This window comes from Mercenaria mercenaria, chromosome 12, assembly GCF_021730395.1.
Source record: "Mercenaria mercenaria strain notata chromosome 12, MADL_Memer_1, whole genome shotgun sequence".
In the NCBI taxonomy this organism is placed as follows: domain Eukaryota; kingdom Metazoa; phylum Mollusca; class Bivalvia; order Venerida; family Veneridae; genus Mercenaria; species Mercenaria mercenaria.
The window spans coordinates 699472-723438 of record NC_069372.1 but is presented as its reverse complement, the minus strand read 5'-3'; the positions used below and the strand labels follow the sequence as shown (position 1 = coordinate 723438).

Here is a 23967-nt window from a genome sequence, read left to right as displayed (position 1 = left end):
GATATAGACTTCTATGTCACATGTATTGAATGGGTAAGAAAGCAGGTTTACAAGCTAGGTTAGGTATTTTTTTACAGAGACTTGATAGAAAATTCTTCATCCAGTAGAGTTAAATAATGAATGAATTTGTGACATGCGCATATGCAGAAGAATACAAGGAGCTTAATCCTTTATAAAAAATATTTGACCTAATTATAGATCTGTGGAAAGAGTATTGTTTTATTTTATCATTGAATTTGGCAGTTAGAAGAGGAGGAGCTAGGAGTCGAGTTCGGCTCTGCGATCCAGGCAGGATCCAAGAAAGGCAACCTCAATCATCTGCTCAATTTTACTTACGAGCATGAGATCAACCCTGGTGGCAACCGAGGGGCAGGATATGGGGGCGGGGCTCACTGGAGCAGGGGCAGACAAATACGATATAGAAATGCGTATTCTAGAAGCAGTAAACTTTGCTACAACAAGGAACAGTTCCTGCAGGCTAAGTGAGTAATTTTATTTAACTCTGAAATGTTATTTTGTTATCAGAATTATGCCAATTTATGTCATGAAGGATATTTTGTGGCATTTAAACTGGTAAACTGCCAAACTTATGGTCAGTAAAACCTGTGATTCACATAATTTAGTTTTAAAAAATCATATCAGTAAGTTTTTTGCTTAAAGAAATTGCTGTTCAAACCTGCATGAACATAGAATAAGAGTGTCAACATTGATTTTTTCAGCTGTCAGTTTGTAGTGAAAGATGCTGGTGATTACTCTGTACATTTAATGGACCCTGATGTTCTGGTAGACTGGGATAAAGTTGAGCAAGTGGTAAGTGATGATACTGCCCAATTTCTTTCCTGTTGAAATCGTGTAAGTTTACGCTATAAGTCATTGTCTCTTACAATGTGATTGATACGTTGGTACATGTATGGTAATTGTTTAAATATTTGTAGAACGACTAATCAGATTATCAGTTTGCAAGATATTATGTATTAATGTCTCTCCTCCTAATCCACCCCCACCCCCCATGCAAAGAGGCATATAGTGTTTTAGCTGTCCATCATTCTGTACCGTCCATCATTTGGTGTTTACTCGGCACCTAGTTTAATTCATTTGGACATTGGGATTTCCATGTCCTTTATTATTTTATGAGTAATACTCCTTTCACGAACTTAACCATATTTCTGTTTCATCTTTATCATGTGTACTCTGCTCCTTGTACAATTTCCATCTAGTTCAAACTTGGTAACCATCATCAGTATGAAGTGGATGGGAATTTCATGTCAGATTCTTTTTTTAGAGTTCATTGCATTTATATATTTCATTAAATCAAGACTTAGGGGCCTTCATGGCCGAGTGGTTAAGGTCGCTGACTTCAAATAACTTGCCCCTCATCGATGTGGGTTTGAGCCTCACTCGGGGCGTTGAATTCTTCATGTGAGGAAGCCATCCAGCTGGCTTACGGAAGGTCGGTGGTTCTACCCAGGTGCCTGCTCGTGATGAAATAATGCACGGAGGGGCACTTGGGGTCTTCCGTGGAATCCACCATCAAAGCTGGAAAGTTGCCATATGACCTATAATTGTGTCGGTGTGACATTAAACCCAACCAACCAATCATGCATTTTGAGGGGGCATGTTGACATTATTCTTGTTAACATACACAGGAGAGACTCTCTCTTCGGCGACGACATTATTACTATGTGCAATTAAAGGGTTGAAATTGTGCCAGTTTGTTAAACCATAATGTTCTGTTTGTTTTTCAGCGTGTGATTGGCACTGAACCCCCATCATGCCCGATCTGTCTGCAGTACCCTATAGCTGCCAAGATGACCCGATGTGGTCATATCTATTGCTGGGCTTGCATTCTTCACTACCTTGCCTTAGGCGAGAAGACATGGAGGAAATGCCCTATATGTTATGAATCAGTGCATAGTGATGATTTAAAAAGGTAAATTTTGTGTGATTCAAGGATTTTAAGATCAAATTAGAACATTCCAAATTTAAACATTGACGTCATAGTATAATATGTTTTATGTAATATTCGACGTAACATTTGGTGCCAGTAACATGCTAGTCTTCTAACAGTAAAGGTAAATTCTATTGACATTCTTATGTGAAGAAATTAACATAAGCGCTGCAGCATCCACCTAACATAATGCATTAATGGATGGTCAGAAGTCAAAATTATGATCAGTAGTTAAACAGTAAAAAGCATTAAACTGGGGGAGATTTTTAGGTTTTGAACATGTTGAAGTAGGACTGTCATTTTTATACTGATATATTATTGGCACTGTTATTACTTATACTTTGCTTTGGTTTTATACAGAATAATCTTAAGACTTCAGTGGCAGAAAATGTAACTTAATCTTTGAATTATTTTCATGAACCCATTACTACCTGTCTTCTGCTTAAGTGTTGTTGATATATTATTGTATTGTTGATATTTGTTATTTGATACATTGTTGCTACATTCATTGTCTACTATAGGTTGAAGCATAAAGTGTTTTTAAAATTACAGTGCTGTATGTCGTGAAGTAGGAAACTTTAAAGTTGGTGACACTATAACAATGACATTGATGAAGAAAGAGAAAGGTAGCATTTATGCAGTTCCTGCTGAATTTTGGCAGAAACAGCCTGGCAAGTGTCATAATATACAAGGTAAGCCTGCTTCTTTTGAATGCATTTCATATACTGTCTTTATATAGGTCATAAGTTTTGATGCCTGCAAGCCATCTTACTGGCTTATAAAACTCAGAAAGGTTGTTGGTTCTACCAAGGTGCCCACTCACGGTTAAAAAGCGATGCCAAGTGGGGCACCTGGGGGCTTCCTCCACTATCAGAATATGGAAAGGTCACCAAATGACCAAAATTATGTCGGCCTGACTAAACCCGAGAAGAATAGAATTCATGCCTGCAAACATATTTAACACTCGAGCTAAGTAGCTGGAATAGCAAAGACAGTTGAACAGTTTAGTTAAAATATGGACTGGTACGAAAAACTTAACTGATTTCAAAGTCCAAAAAGAGCCAAAATACAGCCAAGTACCTTTACTTTAGTTACATACTGTGATCATCATTTAATTTCATGGGTATGAAATTTCGTGGTTTTGGTCAAAACGGCAATTTCATGGGGATATGAATTCGTGGATTTCAACTTTTGCACATAAAATTAATTGGAATTTTACTTGTTCGTTGGGATTAAATTTCGTGGATTGATTCAACCACGAAATCCACGAAAATTAGTCCCCCACGAAAATTAATTATTTCACAGTACCCTTGACTACAGATGGAGATCATGACATTGAACGAGTTTTAAAAGTTTCAAAGCCAAATGTCAAATAATTTTGTCAAAACATGGACTTGTACAAAAACTAAACCAATTTCCAAGTCCAAAATGGGCCATAGTTTAGCCAGAATACTTGATAGAGTCAACAGACAAACAGTTTAGGTGATAGATTTAAAAAGGAAAGTGAATATTTTTGTTCACTATTTCAGAGAATGAAGATGTAACTCGCCATGTCAAGCTGCTCACTGCCACACCAGATCAAGTGTTAGAAGTTGTAGATGTTGAGAAACAACAGTTGCTTATGCAGTTGGTTGATGCTGAGGTAGCAATATTATAAACTGGCTTAAATATATCTTAACTGAAGGCTTTTAAAAATATTGTTGAACTTTAAGAATTTTTTATCTGGAATAGTAAGAGCTGTAAAACATTGGTTATTGTATTGAATGATATTTCGGATCACTAATTTGAAACATAAGAATAGGATTTAAAAAAAAAAACGATTTTTAAGTGTAAATGTGAAGTATTATTCAGACCACCAGAATTACAAACACAAGCTTTGATAGGTTTTATGAAAGTGAAAGATGGCACAAATTTTGAAGGTTTTGTTCATTTTCTGTTTTCTCATCTGCTATTATTGTGGTCTGTTTCAGTCATCGGAGGAACCATTTATCAAGGGTGCTCAGGAACAAATAAAGGTAATAACAGAAAGAGACTTTAATCTTTAATGTTAAAATCACTCCAGGAGTTTGTTGTATTGATTTATAGGCCTATTGTAATAAAATCATTTACACAAGAAAAATCTCTTCAATATATCATTGAAATTGATATTGTCTACAACCAACAACTTCTACATTTACAATCAGGTGTGATTTATACTAAAAAAAAGTTGAAAATTTAACATTCTGATAATGAATATCCTGTTACTTGAATATTTTTTCCTGACAAAGTGGTTATGCAAGTATCCGATCATTCTCTATTGTAAAATATTCCTGTATTTCAGGCGAGAGAATTATCATTGCTGGGTATATCTGAAGTTCATAAAGAAGTAGAGAAAGCTGTTGATAAAGTGAAAAGAACCAAATCCGATACAGATATCGCAACAAGAAAGCATTCCAGTAGTGTCCAGGTATGTTGTTAAGCATGTTACAGCTTCTTTATAATATCAGATTTGTAGTTGGCATTTCTGTTTATTGAAATAACAGTTACTCTGTGTTCAGTTTTTACTTCTACTGTGCAACAACTCTTAAGAGTAGATGCCTTTGGGAAGACTATCTGTGGTAGAGAGGTTGTTGCTATGAAGAGGTTGATTTATGAAGAATTCTATCAAATGGGAAGCAAAAGAGCTGTTTGCTCTTTGGATGTGCTGCAGAAATGCTCATACTGGGCCTCTTGTTCTTTATTCAGATCTGTAGTCATGATTGCACCATTTCATATCAGTACTCAGCGGTTTTTTTCCTTCTTTATAAAGTACCCCGAAAAGGACCTTTTCCCAATTGAAAAATGCAATCTTTTTTCCCAATTATCATCCAAAAATTCCCCAAATGTCTAAATTAAGTTTGCATTTTGATGATTGCAGAAGGAAAACTTAGTTACATTGACATTCACCATGATTTAACCATTCAAACAGTTTGTTTGATGATATTTATATGGAATTAAAGGAAGAAGCATTCTAAATGATGTTATTAATTAACTATGAAAATTCCCAATTTGAGTATAGACCCCACTATTTTTCCCAATTTATCCGGTACCGGACCTTTTCCCAAAAGGGCAAAAAAAATCACTGGTACTGGTTTCAAGATAAGAATGAGCTGCAGACTTCCTTGACTCTTTAAGCTGAAAGAAGAAAGGAAGCCTGTTCAGTCCCCAACTGAGGCAAATTCTAGTATCAAAGATCAGAAATTGTTCAAAATCCAGCTGCATTTATAAGCTTTGCTGTTTACAGACAAGCATTACATATATAACAGGAATGCTGTAGGAAAATGTGTTTAAACTTGTATCAATTCAATTACTTACAGAAAATCAAACAGTACAAGTCTGCATTCTCTGATGAAGAAGACACTGAAGAGGTTATACAAGAAAACACAGCAAGTGATGGTCAGAATGTGCAAGAACAATCAAGTAATCAAACTGCAACATCCAAAGATGGAAAAACAAGGTAAATAGGTACTTAGGTATATGTGATTTGAAGCAAACAGTTTCCTTTTTGTTGTTGTTCTTTGTTGTTTTTAGCTCATCTCATTTGAAAAAAATCTCAGAGGTGTTGTCATCACTTGATCATCGGCATTGGTTGAAATTTTTGTTTAGGTCCACCTTTTTAGCTCACCTGTCACAAAGTGACAAGGTGAGCTTTTGTGATCGCGCGGTGTCCGTCGTCCGTGCGTCTGTGCGTGCGTCCGTCCGTCCGTAAACTTTTGCTTGTGACCACTCTAGAGGTCACATTTTTCATGGGATCTTTATGAAAGTTGGTCAGAATGTTTATCTTGATGATATCTAGGTCAAGTTCGAAACTGGGTCACGTGCCTTCAAAAACTAGGTCAGTAGGTCTAAAAATAGAAAAACCTTGTGACCTCTCTAGAGGCCATATATTTCACAAGATCTTCATGAAAATTGGTCAGAATGTTCAACTTGATGATATCTAGGTCAAGTTCGAAACTGGGTCATGTGCCATCAAAACTAGGTCAGTAGGTCTAAAAATAGAAAAACCTTGTGACCTCTCTAGAGGCCATATATTTCATAAGATCTTCATGAAAATTGGTCAGAACGTTCACCTTGATGATATCTAGGTCAAGTTCAAAACTGGGTCACGTGCCGTCAAAAACTAGGTCAGTAGGTCAAATAATAGAAAAACCTTGTGACCTCTCTAAAGGCCATATTTTTCATGGGATCTGTATGAAAGTTGGTCTGAGTGTTCATCTTGATGATATCTAGGTCAAGTTCGAAACTGAGTCACGTGCGGTCAAAAACTAGGTCAGTAGGTCTAAAAATAGAAAAACCTTGTGACCTCTCTAAGAGGCCATATATTTCATGAGATCTTCATGAAAGTTGGTCAGAATGTTCATCTTGATGATATCTAGGTCAGGTTTGAAACTGGGTCAACTGCGGTCAAAAACTAGGTCAGTAGGTCTAAAAATAGAAAAACCTTGTGACATCTCTAGAGGCCATACTTGTGAATGAATCTTCATGAAAATTGGTCAGAATGTTCATCTTGATGATATCTAGGTCAAGTTTGAAACTGGGTCACGTGCCTTAAAGAACTAGGTCAGTAGGTCAAATAATAAAAAAAACTTGTGACCTCTCTAGAGGCCATACTTTTCATGGGATCTGTATGAAAATTGGTCAATATGTTCATCTTGATGATATCTAGGTCAGGTTTGAAAGTGGGTCACGCGCAATCTAAAACTAGGTCAGTAGGTCAAATAATAGAAAAACCTTGTGACCTCTCTAGAGGCCATATTTTTCATGGGATTTGTATGAAAGTTGGTCTTAATGTTCATCTTGATGATATCTAGGTCAAGTTCGAAAGTGGGTCACGTGCCATCAAAAACTAGGTCAGTAGGTCAAATAATAGAAAAACCTTGTGACCTCTCTAAAGGCCATATTTTTCATGGGATCTGTATGAAAATTGGTCTGAATGTTCATCTTGATGATATCTAGGTCAAGTTTGAAACTGGGTCAACTGCGGTCAAAAACTAGGTCAGTAGGTCTAAAAATAGAAAAACCTTGTGACATCTCTAGAGGCCATACTTGTGAATGAATCTTCATGAAAATTGGTCTGAATGTTCATCTTGATGATATCTAGGTCATCTTTGAAACTGGGTCAACTGCGATAAAAAACTAGGTCAGTAGGTCTAAAATTATTAAAATCTTTTGACCTCTCTAGAGGCCATATTTTTCAATGGATCTTCATGAAAATTGATCTGAATGTTCACCTTGATGATATCTAGGTCAGTTTCGAAACTGGGTCACGTGCGGTCAAAAACTAGGCCAGTATGTATAAAAATAGAAAAACCTTGTGACCTCTCTAGAGGCCATATTTTTCATGAGATCTTCATGAAAATTAGTGAGAATGTTCATCGTGATGATATCTAGGTAAATTTCAAAACAGGGTCACGTACCTTCGAAAACTAGGTCAATAGGTCAAATAATAGAAAAACCTTGTGACCTCTTTAGAGACCATATTTTTCAATTGATCTTCATTAAAATTGGTCAGAATTTTTATCTTGATAATACCTAGGTCAAGTTCAAAACTAGGTCACTATGTCAAATAATAGAAAAAAACGATGTCATACTCAAAACTGGGTCACGTGGGAAGAGGTGAGCGATTCAGGACCATCATGGTCCTCTTGTTTTCAAAAATTATAAGAGCTACAGGTTTGAAACTTTGCACACTTGTTCATCATCATTAGGAGACTATGTAGGCCAAGAATCATAACTCTAATCTGTATTTTATCCGAATTATGGCCCTTTCGTACTTAGAAAATCTGAACAATAGCTCTCTTCTTACATATTGTCTAGTACTTGTAGACGAGCAATGGTACCTACAGGCGGTGCTCTTGTTTATATTTCAGTTAGTATCAAAATCAGTTCTGGGTCTATAAATTTTGATTTAAAACATTTTACAGTTAAAGAGGATTATTTTGTAAGGAAAATATTTGATCAGAGGAAATTAAGAAATGAATTTTCTTTTTCTTTTTGTATAGCCCACCTATGCCTGTAAGTACCTCACCACCTGAACAGCCGGGAACAGAAGAGTTTCCTGTTGGTTCCCCAGAGGCGAAAGCCCCTCCCATAGAATTGATCCCAGACATTATGCCCGTGGAGGAAGCCGCTGAACACCTCGAGTTACCTACACAGCATGGGGACAAAACTAGGCATAAATCTGGAGATAATGCATTCTACTTCTATCAAGGTAGTCTTTGTGGCACAGCTTTTACCTTTGTTGGCCAGCTTTGTTTTAATATACCAAGAAGCCCTGGTCAAAACAAAAAAGACTAGTTAAAGGCAGTGATTTTGTTCCATATGTTTCAGTGTGAATATTATTTTCCCATGGAAAATAATCTGCTAATGTAATCAAAGATTAAACTTATTTTGCATCATGTGTCTCTTGTGAAGTTCTTGCAATTCAGAAATTGATACTTTTTACAAGTTCTATAGAATGACTAAGTCACTTTGTTCAAAGTTATATTCAAGACTGTTCAGAGTCAGAAAGTTGGAACATAATTGCATTATAATTTACTTTTAACGAAGAAACAAGTACATATTACAGAAGTAGAAAAAAAAGTCACATTGTAATGTATTGATATTATTAAGTAAAAAGAAGTATACTGTTGAATTTATAAATATTGTTGTATATAATTTTCTTTCAACTATCAGTTAAGTTATCCATATAAATTTATGAAAGGTCAACTGTTTTTCCACAGCTGATGATGGTCAACATATCTACATACATTCTCTCAATGCAAGGTGCTTGGTCAAAGAATATGGTAGCTTGGAATACTGTCCGCAGAAAATTACTGCTTCCATTGTAGAAAAAGAAGGTGTATTTGTCACAGAGGTTAGCTTAGTTGTTATCCTTTATTTTAGCCTGATTATGAGGCAAAGCTTTGAAACACCATTTTAAATTAGCTTCTTGGAAAAGCCTACTGATTTAACAACTGTTGATAACCAACCATATGTCCTCAGAAAATATTGTTTTTTCTGCTGTGTGTTGCTTTTATGCATATTGTTATAGTACTTTCCCAAGAAGTTGAGAAAGAACTTATTCTAGTTGTGGAACAAATTTGAAATTATGTAAGAAAAAATTCACATTCTTTTTGTTGCTGTAATTACATTGGTTTTATATGTAGGCGTGTATTTGTTTAAAAGAAAATTTGATTTTCCATGGTTGAATTACATTTGTATAATGTAAGTTATATGTTTTTTGTAGGAGTTAAGAAAGAGATTGCGTTACCTGAGCCATTTACCTCTAACCTGTGCATTTGATGTTGTGGAACTGGCACTTAAACCACCACTCATTGGAAAAGAAACGCTGAAACATTTTTCAGGTATATAATACAAATGATTATGGTGATTTAAGCGGACCACCTAGGCCAAGTTGTAACAAAAAGTTGACTTAGAATCATTTGCCTCTCGCTGCTGTAGGGAATTCTTTCATGTGAAGATGATGTTTCAACACGAGTGCATGCCTGTTCCTCAAATATTGCCATTTCAGTGGCATCAAATAGCAGTGACATCATCAACTGTGAACAGTTGGTTTCTCAAAATAAAACTCTGACTGACTTGTATATGATTGTATAGAAATAAGGTTATGTCAAACCTGTATTTCATTTGGAATATTCTGTCTTCTAGCTGAGAAAAGGAGTTCAATTCAGGAGTTGTGTATATTTAGTTAACTTACAAGTATTGTATGTTTCAGATGATATAGATAAACGTAGGAGGCTGAGACAGAGGAGAGCCAGGGACGACAAAAGAATGTCCAGAAAGATTGAAGAGCAAGAGAGGAAGAAGCTTGGACTAGGTAGGATGTAGTTTGTTAAACATTACAAAGGTTTACTAGTTACAAGTTGTGCATTTAGCTTTATTATGTCTCCCACCACACAGTGGTGTGGGAGACATATTGATTTACTCCAGTCTGTCTGTCTGTCACAAAGCTTGTCCGCACTCTAAGTTGAACATTTCTCATCCGATCTTCACCAAACTTGAACAAAATGTGTTTGACAATAAGACCTCGACAAAGTTTGATAACTAGCCAAATCCGTCCAGGCACTTGAATTACTGATTGAGTCCACTCGTCCAAGCCGTCTCATTGGGTCCACTCATCTAATCCATCTAGAGAAAGTAGACATTTTTCATAGGGGCAGTTGTGGGAGACTTGCGCTTTTCTCAAAAGCATCTCAAGTTTTACAGTAATGTTGGCATTGTATCAGTTTACTGCTTGCTTCATGAAAGGATTTTAGGTGAGTTGAAAATTTTGAATATCTTCATTTCCACAAAGTTCGATACAAAAAAAAAGAATGCAAAATGAGCAAATAAGAAAAATGTGAAAAAATGGTTTTATGAATATTGTAAAAATGTATATATGTGTCATTCTTCTCCCTATAACATGTTATGCTAATGGTTCATGTGATTGTTTCAGGTACAGGGACAATTGTGCACAGTCAATTCCAAAGACAGCTGTCCTCCAGTGATAGACACAGTGATACTAGAAGTGATACAAGCTCTCCTTTGTTAGATACTCCTGTTGGTAGCCCAGGTGAGTACCGGTAATAGTCGTATTTTTATGATGGTGAAAAGGAATAGTTAAGAAAAATGGGTGAATTAGAATGAACTGTCAAATTTCATATTTAAAAAAATGAATAGTTACTGTACAGCATCTCTGAAAATGAGAAATATACACGTTTGTGTAGTATAAATGTAGTATTGAGTGTTTGGTTAAGAGTAGAGCACATTTAATAAATGTATAACAAGTCACTTCATGAATTTTCACAAATGATTGCTGCATCTTGAAAAACTTGGGTTTGCTTACATTCAACTTTCTCCAACTGTATAGAAAATGACATTAAAATTGCAGGCCTCCTAATGAAACATTTAAAACCTTTAAAAACCTTTAATTTCAGAGCAAACCTTTAAAACCTTTAAATCTTCTGAAAAAACCTTTAAAACGGCCAAATAGCCTGTAATTGTCACTCAAAACCTGTATTTTTGTTCAGACCGCTTGCCGTGCCAGTTTAAAGCAAGTAATGGTTATACTACTGTATTTCTTCCCCCCTTTTAAGTGTTGTTATTAGGATACTGCTTGTGTATCTTTCATCTTGAGTTTCTCAGAATGCTGTTGTGTTCACCAGACCACATACATGTAGTAAATACCTATATATATCATGTGTTTTCAGCGAGAATTCCGACAAAAATAGCCTTTATTTACTCTTTATTTTGTAATATTTTACACTAAAAGGCCTTTATTTCCATAGATTGGAGCCTTTATAAAAACCTTTATTTTTGTTCAGGCCTGCTAGGAGGCCTGAAATTGTCACCCTTGGTAAATTTTGCTGTGGTTGATTATGTTTCTGCTGATACCTCTGAAAATCACCTAGGATGTGTATATTAGTCATCTCTTGGGTCAGTTGAGGTCTGGTACAGAAAGATTGTCCACATTTGAAAGAGATACAAATGTCATATCCATGATAACCATGAAGTGAAAATATGCTTCACATATTTTTAGCTCACCTGTCACAAAGTGACAAGGTGAGCTTTTGTGATCGCGCGGTGTCCGTCGTCCGTGCGTGCGTGCGTCCGTCCGTCGGTCCGTAAACTTTTGCTTGTGACCACTCTAGAGGTCACATTTTTCATGGGATCTTTATGAAAGTTGGTCAGAATGTTCATCTTGATGATATCTAGGTCAAGTTCGAAACTGGGTCACGTGCCATCAAAAACTAGGTCAGTAGGTCTAAAAATAGAAAAACCTTGTGACCTCTCTAGAGGCCATATATTTCGTAAGATCTTCATGAAAATTGGTCAGAATGTTCACCTTGATGATATCTAGGTCAAGTTCGAAACTGGGTCACGTGCCATCAAAAACTAGGTCAGTAGGTCTAAAAATAGAAAAACCTTGTGACCTCTCTAGAGGCCATATATTTCACAAGATCTTCATGAAAATTGGTCAGAACGTTCACCTTGATGATATCTAGGTCAAGTTCGAAACTAGGTCACGTGCCGCCAAAAACTAGGTCAGTAGGTCAAATAATAGAAAAACCTTGTGACCTCTCTAGAGGCCATATATTTCATGAGATCTTCATGAAAATTGGTCAGAATGTTCACCTTGATGATATCTAGGTCAAGTTCGAAAGTGGGTCACGTGCTTTCAAAAACTAGGTCAGTAGGTCAAATAATAGAAAAACCTTGTGACCTCTCTAGAGGCCATATTTTGTATGGGATCTGTCTGAAAGTTGGTCTGAATGTTCATCTTGATGATATCTAGGTCAAGTTCGAAACTGGGTCACGTGTGTTCAAAAACTAGGTCAGTAGGTCTAAAAATAGAAAAACCTTGTGACCTCTCTAGAGGCCATATATTTCATGAGATCTTCATGAAAATTGGTCAGAATGTTCACCTTGATGATATCTAGGTCAAGTTCGAAAGTGGGTTACGTGCCGTCAAAAACTAGGTCAGTAGGTCAAATAATATAAAAACCTTGTGACCTCTCTAGAGGCCATATTTTTCATGGGATCTGTATGAAAGTTGGTCTGAATGTTCATCTTGATGATATCTAGGTAAAGTTCGAAAGTGGGTCACGTGCCATCAAAAACTAGGTCAGTAGGTCAAATAACAGAAAAACCTTGTGACCTCTCTAAAGGCCATATTTTTCATGGGATCTGTATGAAAGCTGGTCTGAATGTTCATCTTGATGATATCTAGGTCAAGTTTGAAACAGGGTCATGTGTGGTCAAAAACTAGGTCAGTAGGTCTAAAAATAGAAAAACCTTGTCACCTCTCTAGAGGCCATACTTGAGAATGGATCTCCATAAAAATTGGTGAGAATGTTCACCTTGATGATATCTAGGTCAAGTTTGAAAGTGGGTCACGTGCCATAAAAAACTAGGTCAGTAGGTCAAATAATAAAAAAACCTTGTGACCTCTCTAGAGGCCATACTTTTCATGGGATCTGTATGAAAGTTGGTCTGAATGTTCATCTTGATGATATCTAGGTCAAGTTTGAAACTGGGTCAACTGCAATCAAAATCTAGGTCATTAGGTCTAAAATTAGCAAAATCTTTTGACCTCTCTAGAGGCCATATTTTTTAATGGATCTTCATGAATATTGATCTGAATGTTCACCTTGATGATATCTAGGTCAGTTTCGAAACTAGGTCACATGCGGTCAAAAACTAGGCCAGTAGGTATAAAAATAGAAAAACCTTGTGACCTCTCTAGAGGCCATATTTTTCATGAGATCTTCATGAAAATTAGTGAGAATGTTCGCCTTGATGATATCTAGGTAAAGTTCAAAACAGGGTCACATACCTTCGAAAACTAGGTCAATAGGTCAAATAATAGAAAAACCTTGTGACCTCTCTAGAGACTATATTTTTCAATGGATCTTCATGAAATGTGGTCAGAATTTTTATCTTGATAATATCTAGGTCAAGTTTAAAACTGGGTCACATGAGCTCAAAAACTAGGTCACTATGTCAAATAATAGAAAAAAACGACGTCATACTCAAAACTGGGTCATGTGGGAAGAGGTGAGCGATTCAGGACCATCATGGTCCTCTTGTTTTATTTGCTCCCATCCCCGTTTTGCTAAAAGATCGTGGTGTGAACTGCTTTGATATTTTTAAAAGGATTGTGATTTCTGCAAAACTTCATACAGAAGTTGTAGTTATTTTCATTGCAAAAAGGTGGTACCACATTTGTAAAAGACTTACAACGAAACTTTGCACACACGATCAGCAGGAAGTGTAGCTGTCTGTGATGTGTTCTTTCTGGGATGGTCTAAGCAGGTATCTGAGGCCCTCATCCCTCCGAGGCCAAAAGTTTGGAGTGAATTTCTTTCACGTTTTTAAAGGTATTGCAACCAAACTTGGTAGACATAATCGCCATGAAGAGTAGATACGTCTAACACATTTTTTCTCTGACTGGTTTACTTGGGTGCGGGTGGGGGAAATATCAACTTTTTTTTGACAAAACCATATTTAAGGGTATAGGTCACATTTAGTGATGGCTCTAGTTTTGGTTACAGGTCTGAATGTGACTGCTGCTGAGTTCCAGCCAGGTACTAGTCCAGCTGAAGGTGATGAGGGTAGCCAGACATCTACTGTCTCCTTTGCACAGGTAAGAAATACTTGCTTTTTTAGCTCACCTGTCACATAGTGACAAGGTGAGCTTTTGTGATCACCCTTCGTCTGTCGTCAGTCTGTCCGTGCGTCAACAATTTCTTGTCTGCACGATAGTGGTTTCATTTATGATTTTATTTTAACCAAACTTGCACACAACTTGTATCACCATAAGATCTCGATTCCTTTCTTGAACTGGCCAGATCCCATTTTGGGTTCCAGAGTTATGGCCCCTGAAAGGGCCAAAATTAGCTATTTTGACCTTGTCTGCACAATAGCAGCTTTATTATGTCTCCCCCAGGAGACATATTGTTTTTGCCCTGTCCGTCCGTCCGTCCGTACGTCACACTTCATTTCCGAGCAATAACTGGAGAACCATTTGACCTAGAACCTTCAAACTTCATAGGGTTGTAGGGCTGCTGGAGTAGACGACCCCTATTGTTTTTGGGGTCACTCCGTCAAAGGTCAAGGTCACAGGGGCCTGAACATTGAAAACCATTTCCGATCAATATCTAGAGAACCACTTGACCCAGAATGTTGAAACTTCATAGGATGATTGGCCATGAAGAGTAGATGTTCCCTATTGATTTTGGGGTCACTCCGTCAAAGGTCAAGGTCACAGGGGCCTGAACATTGAAAACCATTTCCGATCTATAACTAGAGAACCACTTGACCCAGAATGTTGAAACTTCATAGGATGATTGGTCATGAAAAGTAGATGACCCCTATTGATTTTGGGGTCACTCCGTCCAAGGTCAAGGTCACAGGGGCCTGAACATGGAAAACCATTTCCGATCAATAACTAGAGAACCACTTGACCCAGAATGTTGAAACTTCATAGGATGATTGGTCATGAAGATTAGATGACCCCTATTGATTTTGGGGTCACTCCGTCAAAGGTCAAGGTCACAGGGGCCTGAACATGGAAAACCATTTCCGATCAATAACTAGAGAACCACTTGACCCAGAATGTTGAAACTTCATAGGATGATTGTACATGCAGAGTAGATGACCCCTATCGATTTTGGGGTCGCTCCATTAAAGGTCAAGGTCACAGGGACCTGAACATTGAAAACCATTTCCGGTCAGTAACTTGAGAACCACTTGACCCAGAATGTTGAAACTTAATAGGATGATTGGTCATGCAGAGTAGATGACCCCTATCGATTTTGGGGTCACTCCATTAAAGGTCAAGGTCACAGGGACCTGAACATTGAAAACCATTTCCGGTCAGTAACTTGAGAACCACTTGACCCAGAATGTTGAAACTTAATAGGATGATTGGTCATGCAGAGTAGATGACCCCTAATGATTTTGGGGTCACTCTGTGAAAGGTCAAGGTCACAGGGGCCTGAACATTGAAAATCATTTCCGGTCAGTAACTTAAGAACCAATTTACCCAGAATGATGAAACTTCATAGGATGATTGGTCATGCAGAATAGATGACTCCTAACGATTTTAGGGTCACTTGTTAAAGGTCAAGGCCACAGGGGCCTGAACATGGAAAACCATTTCCAATCAATAACTTGAGAACCTCTTGACCCAGAATGTGAAACTTCATAGGATGATTGTTCATGCTGAGTAAATGACCCCTATTGTTTTTGGGGTCACTCCATTAAAGGTCAAGGTCACAGAGGCCTGAACATTGATAACCAGTTCCGATCAATAACTTGAGAACCACTTGACCCAGAATGTTGAAACTTCATAGGATGATTGAACATGCAGAGTAGATGACCCCTATTGATTTTGGGGTCAGTCTATTAAAGGTCAAGGTCACAGTGGCCTGTTCATGTAAAATCATTTTTTGGAAATAACTTGAGAACCACTTGACCTACAATGTTGAAACTTAATAGGATGATTGGACATGCAGAGTAGATGACCCCTATTTATTTTGAGGTCACTTGATCAAAGGTCAAGGTCACAGGAGCCTGAACAGTGCTTTGAGAACCACTAGGCCAAGAGTGTTGAAATTTAGTGGGATGACTGGACATGCCAAGTAGATGATCCCTATTGCAGCCAACCATCAGTGTCTCTTTGACTTTCGCTCCTGACCCCTATTGACTTCTTGCCTATAGGACTTTGCATTGGGGGAGACATGCGCTTTTTTACAAAAGCATTTTCTAGTTTATGATCTGATTTTTACCAAACTGGCACACAACTTGTATCACCATAAGATCTTGGTTCCTTTCTTGAACTGGCCAGATTCCTTTATGCATTCCAGAGTTATGGCCCCTGAAAGGGCCAAAATTGCTGTTTTGACCTTGTCTGCACAATAGCAGCTTCATTTATGATTTGAATTTAATCAAACTTGCACAAAACTTGTGTCACCATAAGATCTCGGTTCCTTTCTTGAACCGGCCAGATCCTTTAATGGGTTCCAGAGTGATGGCCCCTGAAAGGGCCAAAATTAGCTATTTTGACCTTGTTTGCACAATAGCAGCTTCATTTATGATTTGCTTTTAACCAAACTTGCACACAACTTGTATCACCACAAGATCTTGGTTCTCTTCTTGAACTGGCCAGATTCCTTCATGGGTTCCAGAGTTATGGCCCCTTAAAGGTCCAAAATTGGCTATTTTGGCTTTTGCAGCCATATAGAGACTTCGTTTATTGTTTTACTTGATACAAACTTCCAAAATATCTTCAACAACAATAACTCTTGGATTCCATGACAAATCAGATCCAATCGTAGGTTCCTGAGTTATTTTATATATGATTACCTCCGCTGATTGTAATCAAAATGGATTTATATCAGTAAGTACTTATAGGATTTATTTGAAATTTCATTATTGTCATTAGTTGGACTGAGCCAATCAGGGTAGATAACTATGGACTGATTTTATGTCAAATTACCTCCCTTTATTTCAAATTAAAATGGGTATATCTCAGTAACTAATGAAGATACTGATCTGAAATTTCATTTATGTCAACAGATTTATTTGGCAGATCCTTCTTTTGTTCACTTACAATAATTATTTTTTTAATTACTTCCCTTTTACGTTACTATAAATAGCTTATTTTTAGTAACTTTTTTATTATTGGCCGTAGGCAAAAACCGAGACCACTTTTCTATGGTACAACATGGATGATACCTCCAATTTTTAGGTGTACTTTGACATATCTATACCTTGTAAGAATTTTTTTTTCTTTTTGGTTAAATTTCTTCACTTTGTTTTCCTGTCCTTTGGACTTAGATATTTTTTCTGAGGACCTTCTTGTCCTCAAGTGCAATGATAACAGGTGAGCGATATAGGGCCACCATGGCCCTCTTGTTTTTTTTTAGCTCAGCTGATCATGAAGTGCTCATGGTTATTTTTTTTAGAATGGTTGATTGTGTTAAACGCCCATTTGTCGTCCCGTAAAGTCTTTACAAAACCCATTTAAACCACCATGCCATTTCATCCAGACTTCAAAGGAATGTTCTGTTGTGTATTGAAAACTTGATGTTTCAGTTTCAAAATAATTTTGCAGCAGTGTTTCTTGGGTGACCCTTGTCCAAATACTTAGAAGTCATGTCCACATTACTGGCCCATATCCGTTTAATGGAGACTTCTAAAATATAAAACACTGGCCCTATTTTAAAATAATTTCACAGAGTTTTCCTTGCATGACCATCAGCCAAAGCTGTTCTTGAAAGCAAGCTTTGTTACTCAGGTGAGCGGTCTAGGGCCATCATAACCCTCTTGTTTGCCTCTGCCATGATTATTTTATACACTTGCATCTTGTGTGATCATATGATACTGATGAGGAAATTTGTATTTGATGTGTCTCTGTTTACCATTCTGAAAGAGAAAGCAATATTTTTTTTCTGATATATATCATACAGATTTATTTATGTTTTGTAAATATCTAATGGAGAAACAAAATGATACTGAATACTTCTTTTTCAGATGCTGAAAGCTGGAGCTAAGAGTACAGTATGGCCGAAGATGAAATCTGACACAGCCACGTCCCCTGTATCACCACAAAGTGCTCCTGCAGGCAGTGACGAGAGTGATAATGAGGATAAAATACCAGTTCCCAAATTCCAGAGCTCTTTTGGTAGTGCTATAGAAGCTGCCTTCGAAAGTATTGGAACTAAAACTGGTATGTAGTTAAAACAACACGAGAAACTTGGACATTACTATTAACTGTATAAAGAGGTGCATACCAAAAAGATACTTACTGAATTGCAAACAGTGCAGATCATGATCAGACTGCATGGATGTGCAGGCTGATCATGATCTACACTGGTCACAAAGGCAGAATCAATCGTGTCCAGCATGGTAAGGGTTGAAAAGGCTTTACTAGTTTTGCAACCTTTATGTTTAATGAACTGGAACTTCAACTGGGTAGGATAAAGTCATTCAGTATTTGTCAGTGTAAAAGCTATTCCGGTTTTTATACACCCGAAGGGACGTATTATGTTATGACGCTGGTGTCCGTCCGTCCGTCTGTCCGTTAGCAATTTCGTGTCCGCTCTGTAACTCTTGAACCCCTTGAAGGATTTCAAGGAAACTTGACACAAATGTTCACCACACCCAGACGACGTGCAGAGCGCATGTTGCGGATGTCTCGCTTCAAGGTCAAGGTCACACTTAGGAGTCAAAGGTCATATCAGTTTGTTTCGTGTCCGCTCTGTAACTCTTGAACCCCTTGAAGGATTTCAAGGAAACTTGACACAAATGTTCACCACACCCAGACGATGTGCAGAACGCATGTTCCGGATGTCTCGCTTCAAGGTCAAGGTCACACTTGGGAGTCAAAGGTCATATCAGTTTGTTTTGTGTCCGCTCTGTAACTCTTGAACCCCTTGAAGGATTTCAAAGAAACTTGACACAAATGTTCACCACACCAAGACGACGTGCAGAGCGCATGTTCCGGATGACTCGCTACAAGGTCAAGGTCACACTTAGGGGTCAAAAGTCATTTCAGTTTGTTTCGTGTCCGCTCTGTAACTCTTGAACTGCTGGAAGGATTTCAAAGAAACTTGGCAGAAATGTTCACCACATTGCAACGATGTGCAGAGCGCATGTTCCGGATGACTCGCTACAAGGTCAAGGTCACACTTAAGGGACAAAGGTCATATATGACTTTGCTTTGTGTATATTGCTCTGCATTGCAGTGCTCTTGTTTTTATTTGGCAGATCTCTTTTTTTGTACTTACAATAATTTTTTTTTGAATTACTTCCCTTTTATGTTACTATAAATAGCTTATTGTACCCCCCCCCCCCCCCCCGACAACAAAGTTGTAAGGGGGGGTATACTGGTTTCAGGTTGTCTGTCTGTCAGGCCGTCTGTCCGTAGACGCAATCTTGTGCGCACCATCTCTCCTTATCCCCTTGACAGAATTTAATGAAACTTCACACAAGTGATCAGTACCAACAGTAGTTGTGCATGGGGCATGTTAGGTTCTTTTAGAAAAAAAGATTGCAGAGTTATGGGACTTTGTTTTTTTTTGTTACTATACTATATACATAGACACAATCTTGTGCGCACCATCTCTCCTCATCCCCTTGACACAATTTAATGAAACTTCACACAAGTGATCAGTACCAACAGCAGTTGTGCATGGGGCATGTTAGGTTCTTTTAGAAAAAAAATTTGCAGAGTTATGGGACTTTGTTTTTTTTGTTACTATACTATATACATAGACACAATCTTGTGCGCACCATCTCTCCTCATCCCCTTGACACAATTTAATGAAACTTCACACAAGTGATCAGTAACAACAGTAGTTGTGCATGGGGCATGTTAGGTTCTTTTAGAAAAAAATTTTGCAGAGTTATAGGACTTTGTTTTTTTGTTACTATACTATATACATAGACACAATCTTGTGCGCACCATCTCTCCTCATCCCCTTGACACAATTTAATGAAACTTCACACAAGTGATCAGTACCAACAGCAGTTGTGCATGGGGTATGTTAGGTTCTTTTAGAAAAAAAATTTGCAGAGTTATGGGACTTTGTTTTTTTGTTACTATACTATATACATAGACACAATCTTGTGCGCACCATCTCTCCTCATCCCCTTGACACAGTTTAATGAAACTTCACACAAGTGATCAGTACCAACAGTAGTTGTGCATGGGGCATGTTAGGTTCTTTCAGAAAAAAAAATTGCAGAGTTATAGGACTTTGTTTTTTTGTTAATATACTATATACATAGACACAATCTTGTGCGCACCATCTCTCCTCATCCCCTTGACACAGTTTAATGAAACTTCACACAAGTGATCAGTAACAACAGTAGTTGTGCATGGGGCATGTTAGGTTCTTTCAGCGACAAAAATTGCAGAGTTATGGGACTTTGTTTCTTGTTAACATACTATGTACGTACAGTCTGCATATGCAATCTTGTGCGTGCCTAATCTACCAAACCCTTACACACAATTTAATGAAACTTCACACAAGTGATCAGTACCAACCCTAGTTGTGCATGGTGCATGTTACATTCTTTTAGATAAATATTCTGCATAGTTATGGGACTTTGTTTTTTGTTACTATACTGTATACATACAGTCTATATACATACAGTCCACATAATTATGCAATCTTGTGTGCATCAAATTGCAATGTACTGTGTCAGTGCATGCAGGGGGTACATTCATCACCTTTAGTGATAGCTCTAGTTTTGAAACTTTTTTATTATTGGCCATAGGGAAAAACCGAGACCACTTTTCTGTGGTACAACATGGATGGTACCTCCAATTTCAAGGTGTATTTTTACATACCTGTACCTGATAAAGATTTTTTTGTAGACTTTGAATTTTTTTTTGTGGACTTAGATTTGTTTTTTGAAGTTTTCCTTTTGTTGTTCCAGTCCTTTGGGGCTTCAACAGTCAAGTTCTTAAAATTTTGCTCCTATCCTATGATGTAAGCCTTCGGGCGTATATTGCCCCGCTTGGCGGCGCTCTTGGCCAAGTTTGACTAATGGTTGAACTCACCCAAATTTCTTCCATCTTTATACATTCTGTAAGCAAGTTTTAATGTAAAAATTCATACACTAAATTTGCTGTCTGCTTGTTTCAGCTTAACGTCCTGTTTACCAGACTTAATCATTTTGAAAAACAAAATATTTCTACATGATAAGTTTAGAAAAGTTCTTGATAAGTTTATCTGAATTGAATTTATTAATGTGTTTAGTTACAGACACATCAAGCCCACAGTCAAGTGGAAGTAATCCTGCAACTGGCGGTAGTGGCAAGAAAAAGAAGAAACAACTGGTTCTTTTCTCTACATCCATGGCAAGAGGTGGAAAGTAGTGACCACACGACAGATATTCATCTATACACACAACAGCCGAATATTTATTCTGTGATTTTGGAGTGGATTTTCTTTGAATGACAATATTTGGAATGTAAAGATATCAGCATAGTTGATTGTTTAGTGATAATTATTGTGCAGCATTGGTGCTTTTGATGTTGCCCTAGTTTTTTTTTTTCATATGCAAACTACATTGACATGCCACAGCATGCTGCTTCGAATGGAAGTGAATTTTAGAACTGTTTTTGTAATATTCTTGTATTATGGTTTGTTTGAGCTTTAAAGACTTACAAGCATAGTAAAAAATAAGATTTCCACACATTTTATATTCAGTGTTTGGTAATGAGGGTTAAATTATTTTGTTGTTATTGATTATTATTAATTTGCTTGTTTACATAAGTTCTTAATCTGTATTCTGGTAGAATAATGTTGAATTAGTTCTTTGTAATTAAACGATTAAGGTGACATGCCTCCAGACTTGTGTCAGGTTAAAGAAATTTAGAAAATGCTTTAAGTTATTTATTGCAATAAGTAGAAGAAATAAGTAATTCCAATATATATATAAACAATTTTGTAGCCATTGAACTGTTATTAAATTCTCAGAGTGTTGGTCAGGTTATTGAAATCATATTTAAATTAGAAGGAATTTAGCTGAATGTTATGTCATAAACATTAAATTACCAATTTAAATAAGTTATTCCTTTATTATTTTCAATATTTAATGTCACAAGATATCTGAATTAGAAAAAAAGAAATGAATTGTTGTTTTTATCAGTAGGTATGTTACTTTATGTTGTTTGAATGATTATGATAAATTTGTTCAAGCACTTACACATATAATGTCTCAGGAAGGCTATGGTTTAATTCCCTGTATAGTGTTACAGAAGTTTTGGTGCTGAAATGAAAACACTGCTTTAGTCTTAGAGACCATCCACCAACCACTGGAGTGTCTTGTGTAAAGTCTCCTGCAGGGTTTTGTTTACAGTACTTTTCTGTATGATTCATTAGGGTTGAATAGCACGTGAGTATAAGAGTTTACATCATGATATAGTGAATTGTCCTGTATTGTTAAATATATCCTGATTCTTGAAACATACTAATATCTGATTTAAAACAAACTTTAACACGTCATGAACTTGAATACTTCATCAATTTATCGTACCTGTATGTCTTTTGCATTCATTTTCATTATAGAAAGTATTTTTCTCCAACTGCAAACCTAACATTGTATGATGTATTGTGTACCGTGCAGAATGTGAAGTGCTGTACTCTGTCACATATATTTTGCTATCCATTTTCGAAGTCTAACAAATATAAATCTTATTTATGAAAATGTATATTTGTACAGTGAATGCCTGTTTTGTTACCAGTTGCAGCAATAAAGCAAAAAAATTGTTATCTGGTTACTTCTTTATCAGTTATGTTATTGTGACAAAGTTTGTCCAGAAGTACTCGGAATGTACTGCATTATTCCAGGTCTTCTGATTATGGTCTTAGTTAAATCTTGTGCCCTTCTTCTTATGCTCTCCCACTCTGAAGAAGGATACGTTTATATCTATATATTGTTTTGCTCTTGTTGGTACAATTGTTGATGAAAGATGTCTAGACCTGTATCTGTCTTAAGTTTAAAGGATACCCGTTATACTGTTGGTGCCCCGTAAAACCCAAATAAATAAATAAATGTTTTGATGTCAAAGGTCAAGGTCGCAGTGACTACCAGACAGTTACTAGTATCCTGTCAATTACACTTCACCCTATAATAGCTGAACTTCTGATGAATCGGATGCTTGCCACTGAAATTAGATTACCATTATAGGTTCCAGGGTCAGCAGCTCAAAGGTAAAGCTATAATGTGCTTGTCCCTGTTTTCAGCTAACCTCATCACTAAGTGCTCAAGGTGAGCTGTTCTGATCACCCTTTGTCTTAAGTTACTTGTGCATTGTCGATCGTAAGCAGTTTGTAACACTCGAGAGGTTACTTTTTTAGCCAAATCCTAATAAAATTTGGTCAGTAATACCCTCAAAAATCTCGGACAAGTTCGTTACTGGGTAAAAAACTAGATCACTTGGTCAGTTAACAGAATAAAAAAACTTGTTAAAATTTCAAAGCCCTAATTTTCTCCCTCACCTTCAGGAATCTTTGTCAGAATGTTTGTCTCTAGAAGTCTTAAGAGGATGGTAAAACTGTTACCCGAGGTATAAAACATGGTCACTAGGTCAGGTCATAGAAAAACCTTGTTAACACTCTTTGAGGCCACATTTTCTATTTGATCTCTTTAAAACTTCGTAAGAATGTCTCAAGAGACCTCATTTTCATTTGATCTCTTTAAAACTTCGTAAGAATGTCTCAAGAGACCTCATTTTCATTTGATCTCTTTAAACTTTGTCAGACTGTTTGGCTCTATGAAATCTAGATTAAGTTCATAACTGGGTTACTTGACATCAGAAACTAGGCCATTAGGTCTGATCACGAAAAGACCTTGATAACACTCTATAGAGGCCACATTTTCTACTTAATCATCATAAATCTTCAGAATGTTTCTTTCTATAAAATCTAGGTCGATATTACAACGTTGTTGCTAGGCCATTAGGTCAAATCAAGGAACATTGGTTACTGCTTGATCTT

The 23967-nt window shown here is 37.0% G+C and overlaps 1 protein-coding gene across 1 annotated transcript in view; it reads left to right on the top strand.

Annotated features, from left to right (window-relative positions):
* The window catches only part of LOC123534547 (RING finger protein 10-like), a 28208-nt gene extending 5470 nt beyond the window's left edge, over positions 1–22738 (top strand). Inside the window, exons 4-19 of the mRNA XM_053518897.1 lie at positions 244–482; positions 720–810; positions 1746–1930; positions 2501–2640; positions 3478–3590; positions 3919–3963; positions 4269–4394; positions 5284–5423; positions 7969–8177; positions 8689–8822; positions 9195–9312; positions 9684–9785; positions 10404–10520; positions 14002–14093; positions 17987–18182; positions 21223–22738. Of these exons, the coding sequence (XP_053374872.1) occupies positions 244–482; positions 720–810; positions 1746–1930; positions 2501–2640; positions 3478–3590; positions 3919–3963; positions 4269–4394; positions 5284–5423; positions 7969–8177; positions 8689–8822; positions 9195–9312; positions 9684–9785; positions 10404–10520; positions 14002–14093; positions 17987–18182; positions 21223–21341 (2166 nt within the window). The 3' untranslated portion in view covers positions 21342–22738. The remainder of the gene's footprint in view (positions 1–243; positions 483–719; positions 811–1745; positions 1931–2500; positions 2641–3477; positions 3591–3918; positions 3964–4268; positions 4395–5283; positions 5424–7968; positions 8178–8688; positions 8823–9194; positions 9313–9683; positions 9786–10403; positions 10521–14001; positions 14094–17986; positions 18183–21222) is intronic.
* The last annotated feature ends 1229 nt before the right edge of the window (positions 22739–23967 follow it).